Source organism: Simochromis diagramma, unplaced genomic scaffold (genome assembly GCF_900408965.1).
Source record: "Simochromis diagramma unplaced genomic scaffold, fSimDia1.1 OVJJ01000315.1, whole genome shotgun sequence".
In the NCBI taxonomy this organism is placed as follows: domain Eukaryota; kingdom Metazoa; phylum Chordata; class Actinopteri; order Cichliformes; family Cichlidae; genus Simochromis; species Simochromis diagramma.
In genome coordinates, this window is record NW_024386863.1 from 124994 (window position 1) to 150830 (window position 25837).

The 25837-nt window shown below is 44.0% G+C and overlaps 2 protein-coding genes and 2 long non-coding RNA genes across 4 annotated transcripts; 3 read left to right on the forward strand and 1 right to left on the reverse strand.

Annotated features, from left to right (window-relative positions):
- Positions 1-846: 846 nt before the first annotated feature.
- On the reverse strand, positions 847-12780 carry LOC120733276. Its single transcript, XR_005695772.1, has 3 exons — positions 12653-12780; positions 7266-7271; positions 847-858 (listed from the first exon to the last, which is right to left on the reverse strand). It is a non-coding gene; the product is annotated as an uncharacterized LOC120733276 (long non-coding RNA).
- LOC120733278 lies at positions 1288-2128 on the forward strand. The gene is made up of 2 exons (XR_005695774.1): positions 1288-1532; positions 1968-2128. It is a non-coding gene; the product is annotated as an uncharacterized LOC120733278 (long non-coding RNA).
- A 6159-nt stretch (positions 12781-18939) lies between the features above and the next one.
- On the forward strand, positions 18940-20770 carry LOC120733270 (HLA class II histocompatibility antigen, DR alpha chain-like). The gene is made up of 4 exons (XM_040031370.1): positions 18940-18997; positions 19076-19324; positions 19796-20077; positions 20255-20770. Exons 1-4 carry the CDS (start codon positions 18940-18942, stop codon positions 20383-20385), a joined length of 720 nt encoding a protein of 239 aa, XP_039887304.1. The 3' UTR covers positions 20386-20770.
- Positions 20771-22946: 2176 nt separating this feature from the next.
- Positions 22947-24360, forward strand: LOC120733274 (HLA class II histocompatibility antigen, DRB1 beta chain-like). The gene is made up of 2 exons (XM_040031375.1): positions 22947-23083; positions 23254-24360. The coding sequence occupies exons 1-2, from the start codon at positions 23035-23037 to the stop codon at positions 23559-23561; spliced, it is 357 nt and encodes a 118-aa protein (XP_039887309.1). The 5' UTR covers positions 22947-23034; the 3' UTR covers positions 23562-24360.
- The last annotated feature ends 1477 nt before the right edge of the window (positions 24361-25837 follow it).

Sequence of the window (25837 nt, forward strand, 5' to 3'; positions counted from 1 at the left end):
TGCACTGTTAGTTGATTATTTACCTGCCGCATTAACGGGAGAGGACGTGCAAACGTTACCGCTGCTGCTGGTTGAGATTCACGAGTCCGGAGCGGAATTAAAAACACGACATTCATTTAAGGTCATCGCGTGTTTTGTGAGCAAATGCTTTTGCGTGTTTGTAGTGTTTCCTCCCTTAAATGAAATATCTACTTTGCAAGTACTGCAAGTTGCCCTGTTGTCATTCGTTCTCGTAAAGTATAACCAAACTTTTGAGCGTTTGAGCCGCCATGTTTCCTGCCAGGTAAATGACGCTCCGCAACGTGGTGACGTCATTCGGGGCGACTGGAATCGATAAGGGAATCGTTTGCAAAAATGGCAAACGATTCCAAGGAACTGAAACAGTGGGAACCGGTTCTCAACAAGAACCGGTTTTCGATACCCATCCCTAGATGTAGCTGTGTAAACTTCAAATATCTGAGCCGACACATCGTCTTCAAACCCCGCGGTCTTTCACTACTCGGGTTAAACATGATATATAAGTCACTTTGATAACTTAAAAATGTTATTGTTTGGCCTTTTCAGTGTTTTATTTGTTAGTGAGTAAATCGGTTTGGCTGAGATTAAAGTTATTAGATTAGATTAAATTTAACTTTATTAATCCCTCGGGAGGGTTCCTCCGGGGTTTTCACACAGCTGAATAAACATCAAACAGAAAACTGATTAAACAAAGTGTGAGACGGTCGAGAGTTTACGTCAGTGCCCGGTTATATTTTAGAGAGCAAGGAGCAGACAGCAGAGTTTCACTCCACAGGGAGCTCGTGTCGTACTACCCGGCTTTCTTTAGACCGCGAGGGGGGGTCCTCAGGTGGAAGCAGCCTCTGAATTTGGACACCCCCGCTGTTTCCGGGCCGGCCAATAATGACGGTGACATTTAACGTATTTTATCCGATAAATAAACACTGTAAAATGTATTTATCACCCCAACAGCCCTTTTGAATGTCTCCCTAATTCTGAGGTCTCAATGTTGGCATGTATGGCCACAACACCTCACTTTTTGCCACATGTATCACAAACCACGTCTCAGCTGTTTGTGGAGGTAAAATACGTCCGCACAATTACACTCAGCCATTGTCGTGAGTGCGCGCGCCAAGGGGCTGCGAGACATTTATACAGCCGTATTTCGCACATGACTATGAAAGGCGGAAGAGGAAGTAGTTCCTTTGAATGTAGACAATCCGAATGTTATAGTTTCTTTCCACTGTGTTCCTGTTAATGATAAACTACAAATTTACTCTGAATTACTAAAATATCGATATTTTAATGTGAGAATCGATTCTAGAACATAAAAGATTGGTATCGGAGGAATCGATATTTCAGGATCGATCCGCACATCACTAGTTTCTGTCGGGGAGGAAAAAGAAGGCGAACTGGGGAACAACAGGAAGTGGCCACTTACGGGAAAGTTAACCCAGCATAATTCTTTCAATAAGTTGTCACCAACATGGATATTGTGTGGAACTGATGAATCTACAAAGCCAGGGAGGCAGCCGGTAAGGAAATGGTTGCTGACTATGTTAAAAGACTGGTTGAAGCGAGCTGCTAAAGAATCGCGGCTGCCGCTAGGTTACGTAGCATTAGCATTGTGCCGTGAGTTGGTCGCCTGTGTACGAGCGGCAGCATTGTTTACTGTTGGTCTGCACATGGAAGGCTGTTAATGCTTGCATATGGTTAAGAGAAGCTGGTTATAAATACTATTGTTACTGCTTAACTTCTAATGCAGATTGATCATTTAATTTAGCACTTTATAGAAAGCTGTATCTTTTAAGTTGTATGTACACTTGTTAGAGTGAACCATGTAATTTGAGCATTTAAAAATACTCAAGTAAATATTGTGCTGTGAAGCTTATGCACTGCATTGATGTGTTTAAAAAATGTTTGAGATTGTTCACAATTTTGTATTTTGGCTTTTTGGTTTGTATTTAAAGGTTTTTCACCTGTGGCTGACTTTGGCCGAAAAGAAGATTAAAAGAAAAGGAAAACCAAAGATCTGCCTGGTCATTGAGTGAAATCCAGTTAAACACCTGTGGTAGATGCATCAATCCCTTTCAAGCGGGGAAGCTGCACGAACTTAAAGAGCTTGACAGTGTTAGTTGATTATTTACCTGCCGCATTAACGGGAGAGGACGTGCAAACGTTACCGCTGCTGCTGGGCTGAGATTCACGAGTCTGGAGCAGAATTAAAAACACGACGTTCATTTAAGGTCATCGCGTGTTTTGTGAGCAAATGCTTTTGCATGTTCGTAGTGTTTCCTCCCTTAAATGAAATATCTGCTTTGCAAGTATTGCAAGTTGCCCTGTTGTCATCCGTTCTCGTAAAGCAGGGGTGTCCAAACTTTTTTCACTGAGGGCCACATACATAACAATATAGGAGGGGCCGCTTACTAGAAATTAGATATATAACCTTAACTTCAGTGTATTAAAGTTAGAAAAATCACTTTAAAGTGGTCAAATATGTTATATTGTTGAATATACTTAAAGACAAACTGCCTTCATCACAGCTTTCCATGAATGGATCTTTATTGATTTATTCAGAAAAAGCTTTGGTAGCTCATCCTCAGGAGATTTACAGCACAGAGAAAAAACAATAAAGATGGGATGGGTACATTTCAAGTTTGTTATTAAAGTTATTAGGCTCAGCAACACACCTGTTAACATTCATTTGAAACCTTTATCAACATTAACAGACTGAACTTAATAACAGGAGTGCATCATTTTAGTAAATTATTATGTAAATCGGGCCGTCCAGCTGCGGTGCTGATCGCCACTCGTGCCAAAAATCCAGACAAATGCCACTTGATCATGATCTTGATCAAGGAGCAGATCTGCATCAGATGAGATCAGCTGACTGTGCGTGTGCTGTGCACAGCGGTGTGTGCTCTGTGTGTTAACAAGAAAGTGGTGGGCAAAAGCAGAGTAGTGACAGAATTGATGCGCATTATTGATATTTGAAGCACGTGTACCTGCACATTAACACACGGGTACTGTGGGATATATTTTTAAAGCGCTCGTGCTCTCGTCCACTCCCTGCAAACAAAAATGATCAGCTGTGCGGCGTCTGTGGCGTCGGTGCTCTCATCGCCTGCGATGGAGTAAACATCAAAAGCACAGCTTTATCAGACAGGTGCAGTTTAATGTTGGCCGACGAGTCTTCAGTGCGTCGCACGACTGGATTTCTGGACACGCTGACGTTGTTGAAGTCCTGCACTGTTTCCACATTATTTCGGTGACTTTAACGAGGCCGTGTTTTATGAGGTCTCCATCTGAGAAAGGCTCGCCATGTCTTGTGATGAGTTGGGCGACCTCATAGCGGCTATCGGAGCCTTTTCCTGGACCTTTTGAGCACCAAATAAATACTGTTGCTGACCCTGCAGGAGAGCTACCCTTTGCTTTCTGCTCTGGCTCAGCACCAGTGCAGGATGCACAGGCCTGATGTTTGGCTTCATGATGACGTCATACATTATCCTCTTTCATAACTGCCACAGTCTCAGTGCAGATCAAACAGACACACTTGAATTCTTTGAAGAAATATTCACTCTCCCACCGTGTCTGACATTTTCTGCACTCACCATCTACCTTTTCGCTTCTTTGGTTCTGCCATGTTTAGTAACTTGGGGTAAATTTCTTCTGTGATTGTCCTTTTTGGTGGAGCAACTGCCTTGATCACCAGTAGCTCCCCCTGGTGTTAAAACTAAGAAGTGCAACACACTCCAGCAAAAGTTGAAGTGTCTTGGGCCATATTAGTGCCATATTCTGTTCTGTTTATAAAATTACATGCGGGCCAATGAAAACTGGGCCGGAGTTCGGACACCCCTGTCATAAAGTATAACAGAACTTTTTAGCGTTTGAGCTGCTTAGGCGCCGTGTTTCCTGCCAGGTAAATGAAGCTCCGCAACGTGGTGACGTCATTCGGGGCGACTGGAATCGATAAGGGAATCATTGTCAAAAATGGCAAACAGTTCCAAGGAATTGAAACAATGGGAACTGGTTCTCAACAAGAACTGGTTTTCGATACCGATCCCTATGGATGAGTGACAAAGTGTTTCTGGAAACTGAAACTGTTGGAGAATGCTGGAAACTGCTGCTCATCTTCTAAATTTATCTGGGGCTCCAAAAACCTCTATGTCATGAATCGCTGTGCAGCAGGCAGGAGTTGGACCCACAATGCAGGACTCACAGACTCAGGGGATGAACTCTAAATCACAGCTTTATTTGCTGGTCACAGGAAACGAGCATACATTACTTGCTGGCCAATGAAAACTGGGCTGGAGTTCGGACACCCCTGTCATAAAGTATAACAGAACTTTTTAGCGTTTGAGCTGCTTAGGCGCCGTGTTTCCTGCCAGGTAAATGAAGCTCCGCAACGTGGCGACGTCATTCGGGGCGACTGGAATCGATAAGGGAATGGTTTGCAAAAATGGCAAACAGTTCCAAGGAATTGAAACAATGGGAACCGGTTCTCAACAAGAACTGGTTTTCGATACCGATCCCTATGGATGAGTGACAAAGTGTTTCTGGAAACTGAAACTGTTGGAGAATGCTGGAAACTGCTGCTCATCTTCTAAATTTATCTGGGGCTCCAAAAACCTCTCTATGTCATGAATCGCTGTGCGGCAGGCAGGAGTTGGACCCACAATGCAGGACTCACAGACTCAGGGGATGAACTCTAAATCACAGCTTTATTTGCTGGTCACAGAAAACGAGCATACTAAACTAAACTGGGAAAAACTCACTTTGCAGAGAGGCACACGAGGAGACACACAGCATGAGGGACGACGCAACACTGACTCAGAGAAACACAGGGTTTAAATACACTGGGAAGTAACGAGGGGAATGAGACACAGAAGGAGGGCACAGCTGGGAGAAATCAGGACTGACGACACAAGCAAAGCAGGACACATTCACATAAGACACGGACCTTCAAAGTAAAACAGGAAGGATCACACAGAGACGCGAACTTGACACAGTGGGGACAGCAACTAAGAAACACAGAGACATAAACCATCAGGCAGAGGTCTAAGAACCAAAATACACAGAGGGAAATACTCAGCTTGGAACACAACAAACTAGACTAGAGGGAGTAAAAAAAGACCAACCATGAGAACATAATGCACAATGCAGAGTGACAGAAAACAAGAAACTCAAACATGCAAAGACACAATTACACAGAACAGAGGGGACACAGAGAGACATGAAGGGCAAGGGATCGAAACTAGAAGCCATAGAATAACTTACACAAGTACAATAATACAAACATCACAAAGAACTACAAACGCTGGGTCAGGAGACCCAGACACTCTACATCACCAAAATGAGAAGCATGCATCATATATTTAAGACTTCAAATAATTTTTAAAAAGATCCCAGTACAGCTGACTGTATGTGCAGAACCAGACCCTCCAGATATCTGTCAGAGGGGTGTTTGGCAGCAGAGTGAAGCGTTGGTAGCTTTCATTCATTTGCATATTAGTTTGGTAACAAAGTAAATACCGAAGCGAGATAGTCACCTGTACGCTCATCCATCTGTTATGTTATCCTGTCAGTCCACTGTAATAATATTAATAATCAGTGGTTTAGTCACAGCTTTTTTATTCCACTTACCATATTTTTCGGACCATAAGGTGCATTGGACTATAAGGCACATTAAGCGAAACTAAACAGTAAGATAAGTGAAACTTTACTCAGCTTATTCTTCTTGCTTCCTCCACTACCGTACCATTGATTCATTAATGCTGAATTCTCCCGGAGCTGCTCTATTCCATGAGTTTGAAATTCACTTCGTAAGCATGTCTCTTAACAGGTGCCACACACAATACGGTAATATCATGTTAAAGCACAGTACGTATCACTCCGCAAGGCTCCTGACTACGGCAGCCGCAATGCTCCGACAATCCATCAAGCGGTGCGGCTTCGTAGCTCAGCAAACTCGTACTAAAACATTTTTTAACAGATTTTAGAGCGCCACGTACCACATAAAATTGGTTCGAGGTCAGTAAACACAACCAGAATTCATACATAAGGTGCACCGGATTATAAGGTGCACTGACGATTTTTGAGAAAATTAAAGGATTTTAAGTGCGCCTTATAGTGCGGAAAATACCGTATTTTTTTTTCTTTTTTAAAAAAAAACAAAAACGGTATGCATCAGTGTTTTGAGGAGTGGGGCAGGTTGTTCTCATTGGCCCTGCGTTCTTGGACGCCCCTCTGGGTAGGGATTCAATCTCACTGTTGCTGCATTTTGTAGACCAAAGCTCATTTGAATGATGGTGTTGAGATGAATTAGCACCAACTAAAAGACATGCAAATTTTAAAGCGACATACAGTTAGGGCCATAGCTACTCGGACAGAGGCAACTTTTCTTATTTTGGTTCTGTACATTACCACAATGAATTTTGAATTAAACAACTCATAAGAATTTGAAGTGCAGACTTTCAGCTTTATTTCAGTGGACTGAACAAGAAGATTGCATAAAAATGTGAGCATTTCAAAGAATCCCTTTATTTTAGGATCTCAAAAGTAATTGGACAAATTAAAAAACTTACATGTGCTGTGTGGAGCGGGCAGGATTGGAGGACCCATAAATACAGACTCTCGGACACAAAGCTAAACTCAAAAACAGCTTCACTGTTGGACCACAGAAATACAGAAAGCAAACTGGAATGAACTGGAACTAAACAAGCAGGCAGAACACAGAGCTGCAAAATGAAGGAGATCATAACACTTGACAGAGGGACACAGACGACAGCTGTGTCCGAATTCAGGGGAAGGATGCTTAAAATGCCATATTTGGATGCAATGACATCACAGCGACGCGACGAAGGCCGTCCGAATTCAAGGAGTACCGATGCGTGCTACTTTGCCCCAAATTTTAAGGATGGTCCGATGTATCCTTCGTGTCCTACCATATCCCAGGATTCATTGCGGGTCATAGAGGAGATTTGTTTCTGATAACGATGGTGGTCAAAGCAGGAGAGGAAAACACTCTCAAATGTAAGTGTATGAACATCTGGTTGTACAAAAGTTAAATTGGTATAGCGGTCGTGTTGTTAAGCTTTGTGCATCTGCATAGACATGGTTTTGTTTTTTAATTTAAATAAAACTAAACCAGCTTGTATGGTGGGTCCCGCGATCTTTCCAGCTTACATACAACTAATTTAGATTTTTTGAATGACATGTTGTGGGGAACAAAAACCAAACGGCTTCATTTATTAAAAGGAGGAGAAAACGATCACCTCTTCACTGGGTGAAGAACTGGAGGTACGGCGTTGAGGTACAAGAATACATCAGTTTACACATCATATTCATATGAGTGCGGTCCTATTAACCCTCATGCTGCACAGCAGCGGTCCCCAACCATTGTTACGCCACAGACCGGTTTATGTCAGACACGGAGCCTTTAGGGTATCGCAGATAAATACAACAGCAGGTAACCTGCTGCTCTCCTCCTCACAGTTTGTGTTTTGCTTCCAAAACAGCTCAAACCCCATGAGAGCAACGCTGTAGGAGCTCTGGTGGACCTGCTGAGGGTGTCCTTTGCTGTGCAGTGCTGGGTGCTGGCAGTGGGTGTTGAACTCCCATGAAAGAGAGCAGTGGTCAGTGCCTTCTACTCTGTCTTGGTACATGTGACAAAAATGGCATCTGCATCACTATTTGATGACATTACAACAAAATAAATACGAGCCCCGGCTTGTTGAGCACCTTCCTGCTTTGAGTCAGACATTCTAGCCCAGGGGTGGGCAATCTCAGTCCACGAGGGCCGGTGTCCCTGCAGGTTTTAGATGTGTCCAACACAGCTGGTTTAAATGGCTAAATTAGCTCCTCCACATGTCCTGAAGTTCTCCAGAGGCCTGGTAACGAACTGATCATGTGATTCAGCTGTGTTGACCCAAGGTGAGGACAGCGGCCCTCGTGGACTGAGAGTGCCCACCCCTGTTCTAGCCCTTCTAGCACGCTCTTACCCAAAACGGTCCTTTTGCTCAGTTTCTGATTCTCAGTATATCATTTTAAAGACAAGTTGCATGAAACCAGGCCAGGATGTGTTTTTTAGGATTATTTTAAAAATTCAACGAGCCCCTCTATGGTGTACAGAAAAGGAGACTGGCGTATATGCCTACACTCTTTACCCTCGTAATTCTTTGGCCCCATTGGGTCCTGTTGTAATCATATATTTCAGATATACTGTAATCCTAACATTTTATAATGAGCACATATATAGCTGGAGCTCCACCTTAGACATTTTCAGTGGTTTTAAATGCAGCCTGCTCTTACTGGTCCTTTCTGCACAGACACCATGAAGCGCACACTCAATTTAGAGGAGGCTATTGCTGCAGCTTTGCGGTCTTCTGAAAGTGAAAAAGATAGCACTAGCAGTGGAAATCTTTCTGACAACGAAGAAGGGAAGGAGTTTTTGCCAGGCTCTGAGGAGCTTTGCAGCTCATCTGAGGAGGAGGAGGAAGAGGAGGACGAGACAAGACTAGAGCATGACACTCGGTGGAGATCGAAAAAATGGTGAACTCATGTGGTCCCACTTGTGAGCCACAAGTCCAGGAGTCAAGAGAAAGGCCCAGATCAGGGCAGAGGCCCGTGAACAGATGGCATTTTAAAAGTAAAACTTTTTTTGGTTTGAAATGAGAAAAACACCACAATATTTTTAATAATGAAATAGTTTTTTAATTCTTGAAAATGAACGAGTTATGAAATATGTTAATGTTATTAATATAATAATTTTATTAATATATTTTTATGGCTACCACATGCTTTATCACTTCCTAGGGCATAAATAATTTGATTTGATTTTGTTAAATACAAACAAAGTGATGGCAGCAGTGCTGCCACGGGCAGAAAGAGAGCTCCGATGTGTTTATCTGTAGTTCAGTGAAAGGCTTCAGCTCATAGTCAGAAAATACAGTTTAGTCTTGTTTTCATTAAAGTTTAAAAACACAAACAAACATTTTCATGTGGGCGACTTTTGTCTGTCTGTGCTCCTTGAACAGTAAAGTGGTGAGGATTGGGAGGGCGAGTGCTCACGGGTCCCACACTTCTGCATTTTCATTGGGGGGTGTTCTTGTGTGGTAACCTGGACCTCTCCTCATCATACTTATTCAGTCAGTGTCCAGCTCTTTACCTGGCAGACACCCACCTGCTGTGCTGAAGACCCAGCTTGGAGAGCCAGCCTGCTGTGCTTACACCCGAGTAGACATCCTGTGAGCAGAGTCGGCGTGTCACTAAACCAAATCAGAGGAAAACAAATAGAAATGCATGATGTATCAAGTGCTACACCTAAGAGACAAGCCCCCGCATCCCAGGGAGGGGCAGAAGTGTCCAGTGGGGAGAGGTGTCCCACCGAGGCCAAGGCCCAGCCAGCCCTGATCCACCCCACCCACCCACTAGTGACACACACACAGACATAGAGATGTACACACATTGAACCTCCCACCTCCTGTGGTGTTAATTTAACAGGATTATTTGTAACCTACAAAGTGTCATGTTTCTCTTAAAGTGTGCAGAACAACCAAAACCACGACAGTCACAAACTGATGAGGTCTGATCACAGTCTGTGTGGGCAATTTGCTTTCACCTGCTACTGCTGGGTCTGCTTTACAACATAAAGCACCATGAGGTGACTGTTGCTGTGATTTTGCTGTATAAATAAACTTGAACCTGCTCCAAACTTCCGTGCGTCGTGCATAACTGCAGTCAAAGAAGCACATGGACCAACGAGTCTGACCTGATTCTTTGGTGGGGCCCTGATGACTGTTAACAGGCGGAGCTCAACATACATTTCAGATATTTAAAGTCTAAGATGAGCTGAAACAGCTGCAGTGAACCATGGCTCTGCAGCAGTTTGTGTGCTGCGTCACTGTGCTGATCACTTTCTTCTGCAAAGATGAGATTTTTCTCATATTTTCTCACTGAGATTATATCAGGGTGGAAGAAGTGTGCAATGAACTACAGGTTCAAATGTCGACTATTCTAACCCAAATGTTTCTCCTGGATACAAGGAGAGAGTCTGTTTAGTACTGATGTCATTCAGCATCATATTAATATTATAATGTAAACAGAGCTCATCAGCCACAGTCACTGCACTGCTTCATGTTCACAGTAATCCACACGCTTTTATTTGATACCAACAGTTCTGTCGTTGACACAGTGCAGACATGTCGTGTTGTCATGTTTGTGAGTGTAGTGAGTTCACTGTGAGAACGTCGGTGAATTATTTGAGCTAAACGTTTGACACCCAAAGCAACAACAGAGGTGACTCTGAGTTTGTCTCTGCAAAGATGTTGTTTTCTTTCTTTAAAACAAAGAAATGGGACTTAAAGATGAACACGTAGGTTACTGACAACAGTCAGCATTAAAACGTTCTGTTTAGTATGTGATCAGTTCTCAAGTTAGACGAACTCACGGCCTTCATCGCCTGCACTGACCTGTTTCAGTCAACCAGTAAGACGTCACAATAACCAGAACTAAAGGATAAAGAGTTAATTACTTTAGTGACTGCTTAATAAATTAGGGGTTAATATGTTTGGTTGACAGTCTGATCATTTACAACATTAAGTGCATTAAATTATATCTCTAAGAGGACCTGCCCAGCATCACCTGGCATGTGACTCTGCAGCAGAGCTCTGTTCGATTCATTTAGAAGGAGGAAGTCGTCCTCAGCGTGATCGTCTAACTGAAACAGTATCAAAGGAAACAGCACAAACTAGTTTCTGGCTGTTTCCAGTAAGGCTCCCCAGGCTGGGCCTCCCCATGCTCATAAGGCAAACGTTTTCTTGTTAGCTGTTTTAAACACACGGAAACCTAAAGATTAACTGGCTCCCCCTAAAAATGTCCTGTTTAGTTTCTGATCGGTTCTTCAAGTTGGAAAAAACATCACTGCTTACTTTCACATGTTTTCTGTGAAGCGGTTTAACAGATTTGTCTGTTTTCTCATTTTCAGGTTTTCATTTGGATCAGCCCGGTAAGCATCCAAAGACATGTGAACCGTGTTCCTTCTGTCAGCTGTACAGTAATGACAACATGTGCACAGTGATCTCCACATTCGTTTCAGTGACACAGTGCGCTGACGTCTGGTTTTTCTTTCATCTGTGAAATGCTTTTGTCAGTACAATCTTCCACTTTTGTGACACAGAGGAGGAAGATCTGTGGATCACATGTGCACCAGAGTCTTCAGATCCTTCTTAAAATAACATCCACATGAATGCCAGCGCTCAGGATGCACTGATCAGTGTTACCTCTGTCTCTGAGTGGTTTTAATGTGGTGGCTGATCTGTGTACTCGCTGTTAAACTGTGCGGTCTTTTCTTTTCTCAGCATGTGGCAGCAGGGCTGTGAACAGCAGCAGCATCACAGTAGCTCATGATGCAGCACCAGGAAGTTGGCCCTGGTTCGCTGATATAAACCTTTTTGTTGGAGGGTCCAGTGGTGGAAGGGTGCCGGTTCGATCCCCAGCTCCAGCAGTCTCGGTCGTTGTGTCCTTGGGCAAGACACTTCACCCGTTGCCTCCTGGTGGTGGTCAGAGGGCCCGGTGGGGCCAGCAGCCTCGCCTCTGTCAGTGCGCCCCAGGGTGGCTGTGGCTACAACGTAGCTGCCATCACCAGCGTGTGAATGTGTGGATGACTGGATGTGTACAAATACAGGCCATTTAGAAACAACAAGCTGAACTGCAAAGTACAGAGTTGTCTCCACAACAATCAAACCAGATGCCACATTGATTTCATCTCATCCAAGACTATAAAGTACTTCCATAGATTTCATGGTGTTTTAGAAGAGTTCATTTGTCATAGTTGTGCTGTCAAATGAAAATATTGACCTAGTTCTGTCCATTGATGTCATAAGATGGTTAGCTTAGCATGAAAACTTTAAATGGTAAACCTGCTGCTATTAAATACAACTACCTCTGTGAGGTCATCAATGAACACTGAAACTAAGATCAGGTGCAGCAATGCAAAGTGGGGAAAAGACTCAGTGAGGAAAAGTCGTTTGTTTTGTTTGTGTGCAGCTGTGATCAGCTGACCTCACGTCACAGTCACAGTCAGTTCAACAACATGTAAACAGATGTTACTTGAGCTCTGTGGCTGATAGCCACACCCTGTAAAGCTTTGATGTCTGCTAACCTTGATGCACTCTGACCACGCTCTGCACCGGTCCAACATAGAGCACCTCTGTAACCTTCACCACAGTGTTGTAAACTAACCAGTTTAACCTGCACTGACCTGTCTGATACTTTCATGCAACCTTTGGAAAACAGATTTTACCCGTCGGCCTCCATTAGCATGGTGGTCTATCTGGGCCGGAACAGCCACTCAGGTCCAAGCCCAAATGAAGTGAATCGCACAGTGGTAAACATCACCTGCCATCCTGGATTCAACTCGTCGACTCGTGAGAACGACATTTGTCTTCTGAAGCTGTCGGCTCCTGTCAATTTCACAGACTACATTCGGCCGATCTGCTTAGCCTCACAAAACAGCACCTTCAACAACGAGACCAGCAGCTGGGCCATCGGTTACACGAGTAAATCATAAAATATTTATTGTATTTTACAGCATTGTGTTGGACTCTTTAGAAAAGCCTGATGTTTAAATTCTCTCCAACTAGACTCCAGAAATAACCTGCTGGAGGCAAACGTACCAATAGTGGGAAACAATGTGTGCAAAGCCAGCTATCCAGGGGTCACAGACAGCATCATCTGTACTAGAGAGACAGGTTCATGTTTGGTGAGCACAAGTTTATTTCTTATGATCTGTTGTTGACAGAGGGCGCCGATGATCCTTTCTGCTGCCCGTACAGTCTGCTGCAGTCTGCTCCTGTCCTGTTTAGTGGCTGCTCCATACCAGACTGTGATGGAGGAGCACAGGACAGACTCAATGACCGCAGTGTAGAACTGGATCAGCAGCTCCTGTGGAAGACTGTACTTCCCCAGTTGTCTCAGGAAGTACATCCTCTGCTGGGTCTTTTTGAGGATGGAGTTGATGTTGGTCTCCCACTTCAGGTCCTGGGAGATGGTTGTACCCAGGAACTTGAAGGTCTTCACAGTTGACACAGGGCTGTCTGATATGGTGAGGGGGAGCAGAGTTGAGGGATGTCTCCTGAAGTCCACTGTCATCTCTACAGTCTTAAGAGTGTTCAGCTCCAGATTGTGCTGACTGCACCAGAGTACCAGCCGCTCAACTTCCTGCCGGTATGCAGACTCATCACCATCCTGAATGAGGCCAATGACAGTGGTGTCATCTGCAAACTTTAGGAGTTTGACAGCCGAGTTCTTGGAGGTGCAGTCGTTAGTGTAGAGGGAGAACAGTAGGGGTGAGAGGACACATCCTTGAGGGGCACCAATACTGAGGGACCGGGTTTCAGAGGTGATCTCCCCCAGCCTCACTTGTTGCTTTCTGTCTGTCAGGAAGCTGGTGATCCACTGACAGGTAGCTGGTGACACGCTGAGCTGGGAGAGTTTGGAGGAAAGAAGTTCAGGCACAATGGTGTTAAAAGCCGAACTAAAGTCCACAAACAGGACCCTGGCATAAGTTCCCGGGCGGTCGAGGTGTTGCAGGATGTAACGCAGCCCCATGTTCACTGCATCATCCACCACAGACCCGTGGCTCTGACATCTGTGGTCATGAAGTCATTTGAGCGCCTGGTCCTCTCCTATCTCAAGACCCTCACGGCCCCCCTCCTGGACCCCCTGCAGTTTGCATACAGAGCCAACAGGTCTGTAGATGACGCCATCAACATGGCCCTACACTTCATCCTGCAGCATCTGGACTCCCCAGGAACCTACGCCAGGATCCTGTTTGTGGACTTCAGCTCTGCCTTCAACACCATCCTTCCAGACCATCTCCGAGGCAAGCTTTCCCAGATGAATGTGCCTGATCCCATCTGCCGGTGGATCACTGACTTCCTGACGGACAGGAAGCAGCACGTGAGGCTGGGAAAGAATGTCTCGGACTCCCGGACCATCAGCACTGGCTCCCCTCAGGGCTGTGTTCTTTCTCCCCTGCTCTTCTCCCTGTACACCAACTGCTGCACCTCCACCCACCAGTCTGTCAAGCTAATCAAGTTTGCAGATGACACCACCGTTATTGGACTCATCTCAGACGGGGACGAGTCTGCCTACAGGAGGGAGGTTGAACGTCTGGTGTCTTGGTGCAGCCACAACAACCTGGTGCTGAATGCCCAGAAGACAGTGGAGATTATTGTGGACTTCAGGAAGCACACAGCCCCACTCCCCCCCATCATCCTGACTGACACCCCCATCACCTCTGTGGACTCATTCCGCTTCCTGGGTACCACCATCACCCAGGACCTGAAGTGGGAGCCCACCATCACCTCCGTCATCAAGAAAGCCCAGCAGAGGATGTACTTCCTGAGGCAGCTGAAGAAATTCAACCTGCCAACACGGACGATGATGCAGTTCTACACTGCAATCATCGAGTCCATCCTCACCTCCTCCATCACCGTGTGGTACGCTGGAGCCACTATCAGGGACAAACAGAGACTGCAGCGTGTTGTGCGCTCTGCTGAGAAGGTGATTGGCTGCAGACTCCCATCTCTGCAGGACCTGTACACCTCCAGGACACTGGGGCGTGCAGCTCGGATCTCAGCTGACCCTTCTCACCCTGGACACAGTCTGTTTGACCTGCTCCCCTCAGGCAGGAGGCTCCGGTCCATTCGCACCAGAACCTCTCGCCATAAGAACAGTTTCTTCCCCTCTGCTGTTGGACACATGAACAATAACCGTATGACTGTTCCCACCACTAACACATGACCCTACGCTGTGTTCACTGCATCATTCCATGTTTGGCACTGATCACCACCTGCACTCATGTATATATCTTTCTACGTAGCACTCTTAATTCTTATTCTCATGTATATATCTCATGTATATCTCATGCACATATCTTTCTACGTAGCACTTTTAATTCTTATTCTTATTTTTATTTTTTCCTCTCTATTTAAGCGTTATCTGACAGTATGTTTGCACTGAAGTACCGCAGCAATTTCCTAATGTTGTAAACCTGCTCAACATTTGGCAATAAAACCCTTTCTGATTCTGATTCTGACCTGTTTGCCCGGTAGGCAAACTGCAGAGGGTCCAGCTGGTGGCCTGTAATGTCTTTCAGATGGGCTAACACCAGTCGTTCGAAGGATTTCATGACCACAGACATCAAGGCGACAGGTCTGTAGTCATTCAGTCCTGTGATGGTGGGTTTCTTGGGAACAGGGATAATGGTGGAGCGTTTGAAGCAGGAGGGAACTTCACACAGCTCCAGGGATCTGTTGAAGATACGAGTAAAGATGGGAGCCAGCTGTTCAGCACAGGTTTTGAGGCAGGAGGGTGAGACGCCGTCTGGTCCAGGGGCTTTCCTGGGCTTCTGTTTCTGGAATAGTCGGCTCACATCCTGAGTGTGTATTCTGAGTTTCAGGGAGGAGGAAAGGGGGGTGAGAGGTGTGGTGGAGGTCGTTGAGTCTGGATTGGAGAGGGTGGGGGTGGTCGTTGAGTCTGGATTGGAGAGGGTGGTGGAGGTCGTTGAGTCTGGATTGGAGAGGGTGGGGGTGGTCGTTGAGTCTTGATTGGGGCGCAGGGTGAAGGGGGGAGAGGTGGAAGGTGTGTTGGGGGTCAATGTCTGAAGCAATGTCCCTGGGGAGGGGAGGGTGGGGCGTGGGAGTCTGTCCGTCTCAAACCTGCAGTAGAAAGTGTTTAACTCGTTGGCCAGGTCTTTGTTTGCTTCAATAGTGGGTGGGGGGGCGTCTGTAGCTGGTGATTTCCTGCAGGCCCCTCCACACTGACGTAGGGTCGTTGGCTGAGAGCCGTTCTTCCAGCTTCTGGGAGTAGATCCTTTTAGCTGCTTTGATCTCCTTGGTCAGTGTGTTCCTAGCTTGCTTGTACAGGACCCTGTCACCACTTCTGTAGGCGTCCTCCTTGGCCTTACGAAGATGTTGGAGTTTAGGAGTGAACCATGGTTTATTGTTGTTGTATGTGCAAAAGGTCTTTGTTGGCACACACACGTCTTCACAGAAACTGATGTATGATGTCACAGTGTCCGTGAGCTCATCTAGGTTCTCAGATGCAGCTTCAAAAACAGTCCAATCAGTGGAGTCAAAACAGTCCTGCAGTTCCTGCTTTGCTGCGTTCGTCCACTTCTTCACAGTTTTGACTACAGGCTTGGCACGTTTGAGTTTTTGCCTATAAACTGGAATAAGATGGACCATGCAGTGATCAGAATGTCCCAAAGCTGCCCGGGGCACAGAGCGATAGGCATCTTTTAGAGTGGTGTAGCAGTGATCCAGTATGATGTTGTCCCTGGTGGGGCAGTCTATATGCTGTCTGTATTTAGGGAGTTCGTAGTTTAGGTTTGCTCTGTTAAAATCCCCAAGAATAATTGTAAAGGAATCCGGGAATTTCCTCTCCAGGGTAGTAATCTGGTCAGCCAGCTCGCACAGTGCGTTGTTCGCGTTGGCCTGAGGAGGGATGTAAACTCCGACCAGCATGAAGGAAGAAAACTCCCGCGGTGAATAAAAAGGTTTACAGTTGATGAAAAAACTTTCCAAGTGTTTCTGTAACACTGTGACATCAGTACACCAACCTTCATTAATGTAGAAGCAGACTCCACCACCCTTTGTTTTCCCTGAGAGCTCTGTTTCGCGGTCCGCCCGGTGAAGTTGGAAGCCCGGCAGATTTAAGACAGCGTCTGGGACTCGCTCACTGAGCCAGGTTTCAGTCAAGCAGAGGGCAGCAGAGCGTGCAAAGTCCTTGTTAGTCCGGTTTAAGAGCAGTAATTCGTCCACTTTGTTTGGAACAGAGCGGAGATTCGCGAGGTGAATGGAGGGGAGTGCCGTGCGGAATCCTCGCCGACGTAGTTTCACGAGCGCACCAGCGCGACTCCCCCGTCTACGTCTTCTCCAGGAGCCACAGAGAGCTGCTGCGCCTCCAACTAAAATCTCCAAAAAACTTTCCGGGTTTGTGAAAAATGGATAAGAACTATTGTAAGACGACTGCCTGATGTTTCGCAGTTCATCTCTGGAGAAAGTGATGTGGTCTGAGTGACCAAAAGCGCAGAAAATAAACAGAAACAAGAAAAGTGCGAGAGAGCGCAGTACCGAGGCTGCCATCCGCGGCGCCATCTTGGATCATAATATTCAATTTCAATCAAAAACAAATTAAATGATGGGGTTGAGTTTTGAAATTTACATTCATGTATGTGGAATTTCCCCAATAAGATGGAGCAGCCGAAGAGTGAACTGTCAAAAGTACTGAATATGACGTCACTTATTTATGTGCGAATGTTTAATAATTAAAGTCAGTCATATATCCACAAACACAACACGCTGAAAGTCAGTGATATATGTATATGTGTGTGTGTATATATATATCTCATAATAATCTGACAATACTATAATATTGTCCATATTATATTTACATTACCACAATGAGATGACTTTAGTCTCATGAATAACATCAGCTAATTGTTATTTACAAACTAATCACACGCCTCTCACTTCCGCACTTCTCGTACTACTTCAAGCGTGCGGTCTCTTAATTGGGACACAGCAAGTGTGTTTGTTTTGATTTGTGGCCTTCTAACATGGATCCCACAATGCACTGCGGCGTGACGTCAACTCCAAAGCCCTTTAATCCATAATGTAAATATAATATGGCCAATATTATAGTTATTGTCAGAGTATTAGGATATATTACAGCAGTGAGTGAACTCTGTGCCTCTGAGCTTCAGTAAAGATTCAAGTTGCAGTTATTTATATTTCCTGTCACCTTAAATCTTCACTCACAGACAAGTATCTGTGACAGTGTGTATACAGATGTGTTATGTATAAGAGACAAATGTTGTTCCTTCAGTATGTTGGCATTATTACATTTGGCTCAATGCTTACATACATGTGTAAAAAGAAAATGTACGAGCTGTGATAACTGTGTCTGATAAAATGAAGAGTAGACTGATATATGAAATATTCCTTTATTGGGTGAGAAAATCAGACCATGTCATAACTGCTTTAAGTCATACAGAATAGATATCAGAGCCTTAAACAGGCTGACGTCTGCTAAATGGGTCAAACTGGGCAGAAAGTCTACAAACACATAACATCCTTATAGAATATGATGTAACACTATAGATCAACTTAGCTCAGAATATATAAAGCATATAAACAGTTACAGCAATATGATGCAACAAACACAGCAGCTACTGATCCAAAATCCTCAAAGCTTCATAGAACTGAAACCAACATTTATTTTAGCTCCATCCTGCTGCTGATACAGACTTTAGGTTTCTGAACATTAAACTTGTTGCTGCCTTTCATAGTGTGTAACTTGAAGGCCCTGAGTACTTTCTCCCACACTGGAAACACTGGGATGATCACATTATTTGAACATTACCTAACGAACATATGATGGAGGCGTAAAGTTTTTGTGTTTGTAAAAGTTTCCTGCTGACAAACACAGCTGTGACTCTCACTGTCACAGTAACACACATGAACTCAGGTGTGTTTTAAACTGTAAACTATTTAAATAACACATGAAGTCATATTTCACAGTGTTTTTAAACAAACTGAATCATTTTATTAAAATAAAGTTGGTTTTATTTTGAAAATCCTAAGAGTGGAAACTGATCTGGCTGAACTTTATTTTGAAGAGTCTATAAATATTGATTATTGATTGGTGCTGTCTGTCAGATCATGTTCACCTCCAGCTGCTGTCTGCCTGGACACTGATGACATCATGAGCTGTGAGCTCTGTGATTGGCTGCTGTGTGTTAGAGCTCAGCTGCACTTTCAGTCACTCACACACACACACACACACTCTGTGAGGTCCACACACACAGACACACACACACACTGTGAGGTCCACACACACACACACACACAGAGTTTAACTGTCAGAGATCTGCTGATGAAGATGAAGGAGTTGCTCCTCTTCTTCTCCTGTGTCCTCTGTGTCTCTGCTGACGGTGAGTTTGTCTCTGTAAACAGCAGGTTATTGATCAGGTCATTGATCAGGTCACTGATCAGTGTTTGATGTGTTTCAGCTCTGCACAGTGACATTACTGTCACTGGCTGTTCAGACTCTGATGGAGAGAAGATGTATGGACTGGATGGTGAAGAGGTTTCCTACGCAGACTTCAACAAAAAGGAGATGATCGACCCTCAGCCTCCTTTTATTGATCCTATCACTTACCAGGAAGGAACTTATGAATATGCTGTGGCTGATCAACAAATCTGCAGAGAGAACATGAAGCTTTGTGGTAAAGGCATGAAGGACTTCCCTCCAGAACAGGGTAAATACAACATGTAACACCTGTCTCACCTCACCTGTGTTTACCTGCACGCTCTGTAGAGTAACACACTGATGACATCATCAGCACTGATTTACTTTGTCCAATCAAACACAGCCAGCTTCAACCTGATTAAATATAAGAAATAATTCCACCTTAAGCACATTCATACTGATCATGTGTACAGAAACACTGACGTGTTTATATTTGTGTTTATATTTCAGTATTTCTGAATGCAGTATTCTGCATTTACTGCAGATCACAGTTTATTTTTATTTTCCTCCTCTTAGTTCCTCTGAAGCTGAACTGAGTCTGTCTGTAGTTTAACTTCATGATTCTGACCTCACTCTAGCTTCTCTCACACAGACAGTGATGACATCATCTGAGTGAACACCTGAACGTTTTATTGATGTTTATTATCATCATGATCACCTGCTGAAGCTCTGATCCTCTGCCTGATGTGTTTGTGCACAGATGCTCCTTCAGGTGTGATGATCTACACCAGAGATGAGGTGGAGTTTGGAGAGAAGAACATTCTGATCTGTCACGTGACTGGTTTCTATCCTGCTCCTGTCAACGTCTCCTGGACCAAGAATCAGCAGAAGGTCACAGGATCCAGCATCAACGTTCCCTATCCCAACAAAGATGGGACCTTCAAACAGACATCCAGACTGCAGTTCACCCCACAGCTGGGAGACATCTACAGCTGTGCAGTGCAACATCTGGCCCTGACAGAACCACTGACCAAGATCTATGGTGAGAAAACTTTATTTAAACACAGAACACTGACAAAAATACAGAGGTGTCTGTCTCCAGCTGTGAATACTGAGCCCAGTGTTCATCAGAATAGGATCGACAGTTTGAGACAGATGTGTGTTTTTCCTCTTTGCCTCCAGATGTGAAGGTTCATGTTCTCTGTGTTTGTGTCTCCAGAGGTGGAGGCGTCCGCTCACTCTGATCCAGGTGTTGGACCCTCTGTGTTCTGTGGAGTGGGTCTGACTCTCGGTCTGCTCGGTGTGGCTGCTGGAACCTTCTTCCTCGTCAAAGGCAACGAGTGCAGCTGATTGGCTCACGGTGATGATGTCATCATAGTTCTACAATGAGCTCATAATGAGTGTGTGTTGTTGTTGTGTGTGCAGACTTCACCTGTAATGAACTTCTGCTTCCTGTCTACCTGTCTCACCTGCTTTAGGTTAATCTCCTGTATGAGCTGTCCTGTCACCATCTGTGTGAATAAGGTTCAACTCTGGGATTCAAAGCAAACTAAAGCTCCCTCGTCACAGTGAGTATCTCCACCATCCATCCAGCAGATTCCACCTGGAACCTTTTCCTGTCACAAAAACAAAGGAGACAAAAGTCAAATTAATGAGACTGAGACCAGTTTTATCTGAACTCAGTGTCAGGTGACCTCAGTGTGTTCATAAACTTCTATAATGAGTCCTTGTTTATCAACAGTGTTGGGGAGTAACGGAATACATGTACCGCCGTTACGTATTTCAAATACAAAATATGAGTAACTGTATTCCGTTACAGTTACCGTTTCAAAAGGTGGTATTCAGAATACAGTTACTTTGTTGAAATAAATGGATTACACTGCGGTACTTTCCTGTTTCATTTTGTCGCGGGTCAGGACTGTTTGGGTTTGTTTGACAGCTACGTTCTGTTGTTCCAGGCGGCAGCGTTACGGTTGCCATGGTTACAGGGCGACGCTCTCTCTCTCTCTGCGACTGTGTGTTTCCTGGGTGAGAGAGCACCTTTTTGTTGTTGTTGTGCTAAGCTAACAGGCAGAATGCTACAAGCATAGCTCTAAAGAATGTAGCATCATGGGCAGTGTAGTCCGTGTTGCAGGGAGAATGGACTGCCATACACGTTATGGGTCTGTGAGCGCGAGGAGGGAGAAAAAGGGGAGTGGAAAGGTACGAGCTGTCATCGAGGAAAAACGGGAGCTGGAAGCATGTAAATATAATAATAACCACTGCAGCCAAGAAGAGTGCCTGACGAGCCCAGTTGTAAGTAAGCTATTAAGACTCGACTGTACACCGTGTTCGTGTTTTCCTCCGAAAACAATAAGTTCCGTTGGAGCAGCCTTTCAACGCCTCTCTCTGTGTATAATCATGTGACTTCATTGGTCACAGATGACATTACTTTTTTTTTTTTGGCCTGTCCCGTTTGGCTCTTTTGCCATCAGAATTATTGTCTAAAGGCAAAGAAAGATGCCCAACAGATTTACTTTACCAAATGGACCATCCCAGCCTTGCCGTAATGGTCCATTTAATTCACCTTTTATTGTTTATTTTATTTTCACTTGCTGAATACGGGACAGACTTGACTGGGAGAAAGAAAGAGAAAGAGCTGAGAAGAGGGACGGGGGAGAAGGGCAAAAAACAAAAACCAACTAAATAAGCAGACAAAAAAATACATCTATTGATCACCTGTTGAGAAAGAAAAAAGAAAACAAGCAGAAGAAAAGAGCAACATAATAAACAACATCACGATGATATATGACCAACTGAAGACCCACAGAGGGGCAGCCGCGCCACTGTCCCAGAAAGAGCTGAGGAGAGTCCCAGATGACATTACTGAATTCCAGTATTTGAAAGCAATTTCAGATTGAACACACAGGCTCTTTAATTCTAATAGAAGAGTCTGTGTGTGTGTGTGTGTGTGTGTGTGTGTGTGTGTGTGTGTGTGAGTGTGTGTGTGTGTGTGTGTGTGAGTGTGTGTGTGTGTGTGAGTGTGTGTGTGTGTGTGTGTGTGTGTGTGAGTCTGCTAATAATAGCAGTTTAAATAAAAATCAGTGAGTGTTTGTAGAAATGAATCCAACATGTTTATATTCCTGCTGTAACATGTTTTAATATCTGGCATTTCAATGACTGAAGCAGCATTTACACTGACTCTGACAATCACGTTGAGATGAACTCTTTTCCTCGTCAACAGTCTGATCACTGACACATCTATGAGCTGAAACGTGCTGTTAGACTCTGACTGAATGTCTCCATTGAATATGATTTAGTCTGCGTGAATATCTAAACAGAAAATGTGAATTACAAACATTTAAAGTTCATCTGAACCTTTGCTCTGAATGTAGCAGTGAAATGTGATTCAGCTGCTCTGGAGCCTGAAACTGAAAAATAAATCTATACTACATAATACATCACACTGCACATTAACTAAGAAACAGATTTCATGTTTGGGACGCATTTTCAGTCCAATATCCATGAGATCTGTGCCGTCCACACAGAGGAACATCAGAGCTCCACAGAAATGTTTCACAATAAGAGTGCTTCTGTCCTTTTAAGTTGAAAGAGACAGGAAGTATAAACAGTGTGATGCAGTAAAATCAATTGATCAAAAGTACTGAGAAAGAGTGGATTACTTATTATTAATGAAGAAGAAGAGGACAGGTGTGTAAATATGATCCCTGTTAATATGAGAGGTTATCATTATTATTACAGCAGTGCATTAGTGGTTGATTTAATGTGGTGGCAGGTAATTAGATTCATGAGCTCTGACTGAATGCAAATGAAAACAGGAGATTTTGAGTAAAGAGGAAATGTGCTGATGACGTCACAGAGTGCTGCTCTCTGCTTTTAAAGCTTTAAAGCAGCACACTCTTCCTGGTAACAGATGACGCTGTGGTCATGTGACCTGTCCTCTGTTTTTAGAGCAGCTCTCAGTCAGACTGAGTCAGTTTGTCAGGAGAACTCAGGAACATGGCTTCATCCTTCCTCTGCCTCCTCTTCATCAGCCTCAGCACAGCAGGTACCATCAATACACTGATTAATACACTGATCACTGATCAATACACTGCAGAGATACACTGATCACTTAACAGTACAGTGATCAATAAATGCATCACTGATCAAGTTATTTGTACATCTGTACTCAGCAGGTATGATCAGCTCACAGTCTGATGTTGTGTTTGTCCTCAGATGGATTCAAAATGTATACGGTGGATCGCTGTAACTTTAACTCCACTGAGCTGAAGGACATCCAGTACGTCCTGTCTTACTATTACAACAAGATCGAGGTCAACAGGTTTGACAGCGATGTGGGGAAGTTTGTTGGATACACTGAGTTCGGAGAGGGGAACGCAGAGATCATGAACAGTGGTGCATACCTGACTCAAATGAAAGCTGAGAAGGAGATGTACTGCCACTACAACATTGGTATCTGGAACAGCAACATTCTGTCTAAATCAGGTGAGTGTGCTGGTCTGTGTGACATCATCAGGTGTTGACCTCACTCTGAATCATTCATGATGGACTCACAGCTGCAGGTCAGACTCTGGTGATCAATAACTGTAATAAATCACTGACTCTGAACACTCTAACCTCAGTCTGTGGCGCTCCCTGCTGGAGAAACAGGCAAACTGCAGCTGTTCATTAAGCTGAATTATTGCTCTTATCTATTTTTAAATATTTCCATATAAATATTTCTAACAGCATGAAGCAGCCTGACAGATCAATAAAAGACCTTTTCCTTCTAATTCATTTATTTTAATTCAGACAAAATTGAGAAACACTGATGTTTGTTTAAAGGCCGTCTGCTGTGTATTTATTGATTCTGACTTTCAGAGCTTGTGTAGCAGCTTCACACCTGCACACATTTACAGCTCAGATCTTTGACTCAGTGTAACAGTGGAGCTATTAAATATACTGAAACAATTGTAAAGTTCCCATTACAACCCAGAGGAAACACACACAGATATTTTGTCTTTTTAAATATTTCATTGGCTGTTTTGGCACTTAATGCTGGTATTTATTTCAGCCTTTTGTGTGCAGCGGTTTGTGACTGTTTGCCTGTGAAAAGGACTCAATGAATAAACTTGACTTACTTGAATGAGAAGAGGGGCTCCAGGATGAAATCTTGAGAAACGATGCCTGCCTGGAGTATACTATACTATCAGACATAAACACAGCCTAGCCTACCTTCCCTCCGATTTTCTGTACCCCAACCAGATAGCTAGGGTGCCCCTACTCCAAGGCAGCTTGGGTTAGACAAAAAACAGTGTTGGGTGTTACTGTAATTAAATTACTTTTCCACTGAAAAAGTAGAGTAACTGATTACTGTTCATTTTTAGGTATTTTAATTACAGTTACTTACAATGTATTTGCGTTACATTGTAAAATAATTAAACCCGCTGAATATCATTATTTAATTTCATTAATTTATCTTCTAAACGTAGAAGTAAACTCTGCTCTTTAACATGGCTGTAGTGCAGCTACTCGTCATTTCGCGGCAGTTTGCTGCACAGTCGTATTCTAAAGCAGAAGCTGTCGGACTCGGCTGAAGCGAGTGGCTGTTTCATGACATGGACATATTCCCGTCTCTTCACTTTTCTGAAACAAGCAGACAAGAACATTACACTAATATGTAAAAACTATCGGCTGCTGTTAATAGCAGGAGTAATCTACTGAAGCGCCTGACACGGAGCATAGACGAACACTTCTGAGTGATTCTTGTTCATCATCCATGGATAACACCGCGCAGCTCCTGCTAAGCAGCAAAACCTGATTTTACTTCAGCAGCACAGAAAGCACCTGAAGGCGAGCTTAAAGAATGATTGCAGGCTACATAGCTGGACTGGCCATCGGGCATACCGGGCATTTGCCATTGATTTTTCGTTTTTAATGGGCCGATGGGTTTTTTTTTTCTTTGTTTTTTTTTTCCGTAACAGTATAAACACTGAAAGGTGGTGGATTGGCCAGATGCTGGGAGGTGTGTAAAAATAACTCAGTTGTTTTGTGGTGGCTATGGTGGAGCTTCTACAGATTCAGTAACATTAGCAAGTGATGGAGGCCAGCAGGTGGATGAAGGAAAGGGGAGGCAGGAGGAGAGCCCCGAGGCGGCCGCCGGTCCGAGAGTGTCAGGTGAACTGAACTTCAGGTAAGAAGTTATGACCTGCAGTCTATCTGGGTCAGATATGAACCAAGTTTAGGTGGAGTTTATTTTCGTTATTCTGACTTTTTACAGTCGGTTACAATAACTCGTTTCTATACAGCTGGGTGGTGCTATGATGTTACTGATGTTGAACTTGTTTTATCTTGTTCATAAGGTTAGTTAGTAGAGTTGCCAACCGTCCCGTAAAAAACTGAATCGTCTCTCGTATTCAGAGAAAATATTGCACGTTTCTATTGAGGTGAAAAGGAACAGTTTGTCCCGGACTTCAGCTACAATGAAAAAGACACAAAGCTGGAGTTATTCTGTCCTTGCTGCACAGCTGCCTCTTCTCCTCTCATTCTCTGTCCTCCCTCTCCTGTTGCTACTTCAATCATGAAACTGATCAATGATGTAAAATGTATAAAAATCCATTATTGTACATAATTTCTTCAGAAGTAAGTACTGTATATGATGCCAGTATTTCCCACACTTTCTAGATACTGCATCAGTAGTGTGTGTAAAATGCCATCAAAAGTCAATTAAGTTTTTCTTTCTCACCTGTCTTTCTGTCTCCTTTCACTTTTTAAAGGTTGCCATGTTAGAAAGAATATTTTGCCCTGCCATACTGTTTAT

Bases quoted from the DNA above. Each gene is read 5' to 3' on its own strand.
- LOC120733270 (XM_040031370.1), top strand. From the start codon at position 18,940: ATGAAGATGAAGGAGTTGCTCCTCTTCTTCTCCTGTGTCCTCTGTGTC. The intron at 19,325-19,795 runs GTAAATACAACA...GTTTGTGCACAG, and splicing joins GGACTTCCCTCCAGAACAGG to ATGCTCCTTCAGGTGTGATG. The intron at 20,078-20,254 runs GTGAGAAAACTT...TTGTGTCTCCAG, and splicing joins ACCACTGACCAAGATCTATG to AGGTGGAGGCGTCCGCTCAC.
- LOC120733274 (XM_040031375.1), top strand. From the start codon at position 23,035: ATGGCTTCATCCTTCCTCTGCCTCCTCTTCATCAGCCTCAGCACAGCA. The intron at 23,084-23,253 runs GTACCATCAATA...GTTTGTCCTCAG, and splicing joins CATCAGCCTCAGCACAGCAG to ATGGATTCAAAATGTATACG.